We start from the raw sequence: 2528 nt of genomic DNA on the forward strand, positions 1-2528 counted from the left end.
TAGAGGCTGACCCAAATCTTACCATCTTGCCCAACCCCAAGAAACGAAAAGGACCTACTGGCAAGACCTTGACAGTGATGGAGAGGAGTTTTGACACTGGGAATTTCATCGATTCCCAGCTCCTTCCAGGGACTGAGGAATTCTTTCAAGATGAGGACCTCGCCGCTCAAGCGAAGTGGGACTTATTGTAGCCTCCTCCAAGCCGCTACTATCGCTTGGAAGGTGGATCCCGTTCTAGCTCAGTGTCAGGCTCTGGAGGGAAAGCTTCACGCCTCTCAAAAGGATATCACTGAGTTGAAAACCTAGGAAGAGTCCCTAAAGATCCAACTTGCTGAGAAGGAGAAAAAAGTGGATGAGGACGCCTCCGAGATTAACAGGTTGGTGGAGCACGACCTTTCCTTCTCGAGAGACTTGAACACCGCCTGGGGTCAGACTATTTCTGCAAATGCCAAAGTTAAGGACTTGGAGAAAAATTTAAAAGAGTTGGAGGAGAAGCACAGCAAAGTCGAGAGGTCAGCCCAGGCTGTACAGCAGGAGGTCGCTTTCTTGAAGAAGAAGAACAAAGACATTGCGAGGGATGCCAAGAAGGTCGTCAAGGCTACCAAGGAGGGAATCAAGGCCCAAATTACCATCTTGGCTCCTGATCTCGATGTCTCCTCGGTTGGGGCCTTCAAGATGGTTCAGGATGGCCAGATTGTTGATATTCCCAAGAAGTCAGGACCCCCTTAGTAATTTTAGCCTCCGTTGTTTTGTCCTTATCCTCCGGTAATTTAGTTTGCATTGACTTTTTGATTTGTCAGGCCGGTGTGATGCCCTTGTTTTGTAATACTTTGACTTTTCGGGCCGATCTGATGCCCTTGTTTTGTAATCTATTGACTTGCTTTATATTATTCATTGGCCAATCAGTTACCTTTGAAAAATATTTGAAGCTTTCTAATTTCTAGATTTATTATTTAGCCAGTGGGCCATATATTTTTTCCTGTGGCATCTTTTGTGCTGACTGAGGCTCCTGGGGTGATCAGTCTCGGTTAGCCATGGGAGAGAAAAATAAATAAAGAATGAACTTATAGCGCTTAAAATCAGTGAAATGACACAATGCGAAAGTTCACAGTATATATAATGGAACGAGTTAACAAGGTAACACAGTGTAATAACAAGGTAACATAGTGAACGAGAATAGGAAAACCCGTTAAGTCGCTAGGTCGCCTTTCAAGAGTAGAATCTTTTTAATTTCGCTGTGTTCCATGTCCTTGGTATCTCACTTCCATTCAAGCGTTCCAACTTGAATGCCCCCTTCCCGAGCGCCTCTCTTGCTCTGTATGGGCCTTCTCAGTTGGCCACTAACTTGCCTTCCCCAAGGGCCGGTAGTTCGATGTCGTTTCTCCATAGCACCAGGTCGTCTGGCTCAAAACTCCTTTTTAGCACCTTGGCGTTGTACCTTAAAGCTACCATTTGCTTTAACGCAGTTTCTGTCAGATGGGCCATCTCCCAGGTTTCATCAATCAGATCTTTCTCCACCGCTTCTTCAACGCCCCCGAGGAGCAGCCTCGGGCTTGGTTCCCTGATTTCCACTAAGATTACCGCGTCGACCCCATAGGTAAGCCAAAACGGCGTTTCTCCTGTAAAAGATTGCGGCGTGGTCCTATACGACCATAGGACCAAGGCTAGCTCATCTGCCCAGGAGCTCTTTTCTAGTCTAGTCATTTCTTCAGGCCGTGGAGGATGACCTTGTTTGCAGCTTTTACTTGGCCATTACTCTGCGGGTACTCGACCGATGAGAATTTCTGCTTGATCCCCAATCCTAACAGGAACTCGCCAAACCTCGTATCCGCGATCTCTATCCGGTTGTCCGAAATGACAACCTCAGGGATTCCAAACCTGGAGACCACTTGTCTTCACATGAACTTTCGACAGTTCGCCGACGATATACTAGCCAATGGTTCTGCCTCAACCCACTTGGTATAGGAGTCAATGGCCATGATTAGGTACTTAACCTGACCAGGACCCACTGGGAATGGGCCCATGAGGTTGACTCCCCACTGAGCAAAAGGCCGGGATGCTAGCATTGAACTTAACTCCATCACGGCGGAGTTCTGGAATTTGGCATTCTCGTGGCACTTCCTGCTCTTTCTTATGAAATCCTGTGTGTCCGACATCATGGAAGGCCAATAATATCTGACTCTGACAAGCTTCCTGGCAAATCCCTTTCCCCCAATATGATGGCCACAACATCCTTCATGGACTTCGCTCAGGATGTTGTCCATCTGGTCGGGACGCAGACACTTCAATAGGGGTTGATTAAGCTCTCGCTTGTACAGTTGGCCTTATATCGTTGCGTGCTTAGCCGCCTCTCATTTCACTGCTCCGGCTTCTTTCTCATCGTCTGGGAGTTCGCCGTTCTCCAAGAAGTGGAGGATTGCATCGATCTAGGAGGGAGGGCTCATCACTTGTGTCACATAGAGGGCTACCGATGGCTCTTTTACCAATCCCTGAATCAGGGATGGGTTTCCCGTGCCTGGCTTTGTGCT

General features: G+C 47.7%; 2 protein-coding genes across 2 annotated transcripts; both read right to left on the minus strand.

Annotated features, from left to right (window-relative positions):
• Positions 1 to 1329: 1329 nt before the first annotated feature.
• On the minus strand, positions 1330 to 1704 carry LOC112776488 (uncharacterized). Its single transcript, XM_025820676.1, has one exon. It carries the CDS (start codon positions 1702 to 1704, stop codon positions 1330 to 1332), a length of 375 nt encoding a protein of 124 aa, XP_025676461.1.
• Positions 1705 to 1895: 191 nt separating this feature from the next.
• On the minus strand, positions 1896 to 2264 carry LOC140183468 (uncharacterized). The gene has a single exon (XM_072231912.1). It carries the CDS (start codon positions 2262 to 2264, stop codon positions 1896 to 1898), a length of 369 nt encoding a protein of 122 aa, XP_072088013.1.
• Between the last annotated feature and the right edge of the window lie 264 nt (positions 2265 to 2528).

The sequence above is a fragment of the Arachis hypogaea genome, chromosome 3, assembly GCF_003086295.3.
Source record: "Arachis hypogaea cultivar Tifrunner chromosome 3, arahy.Tifrunner.gnm2.J5K5, whole genome shotgun sequence".
Lineage (NCBI taxonomy): Eukaryota > Viridiplantae > Streptophyta > Magnoliopsida > Fabales > Fabaceae > Arachis > Arachis hypogaea.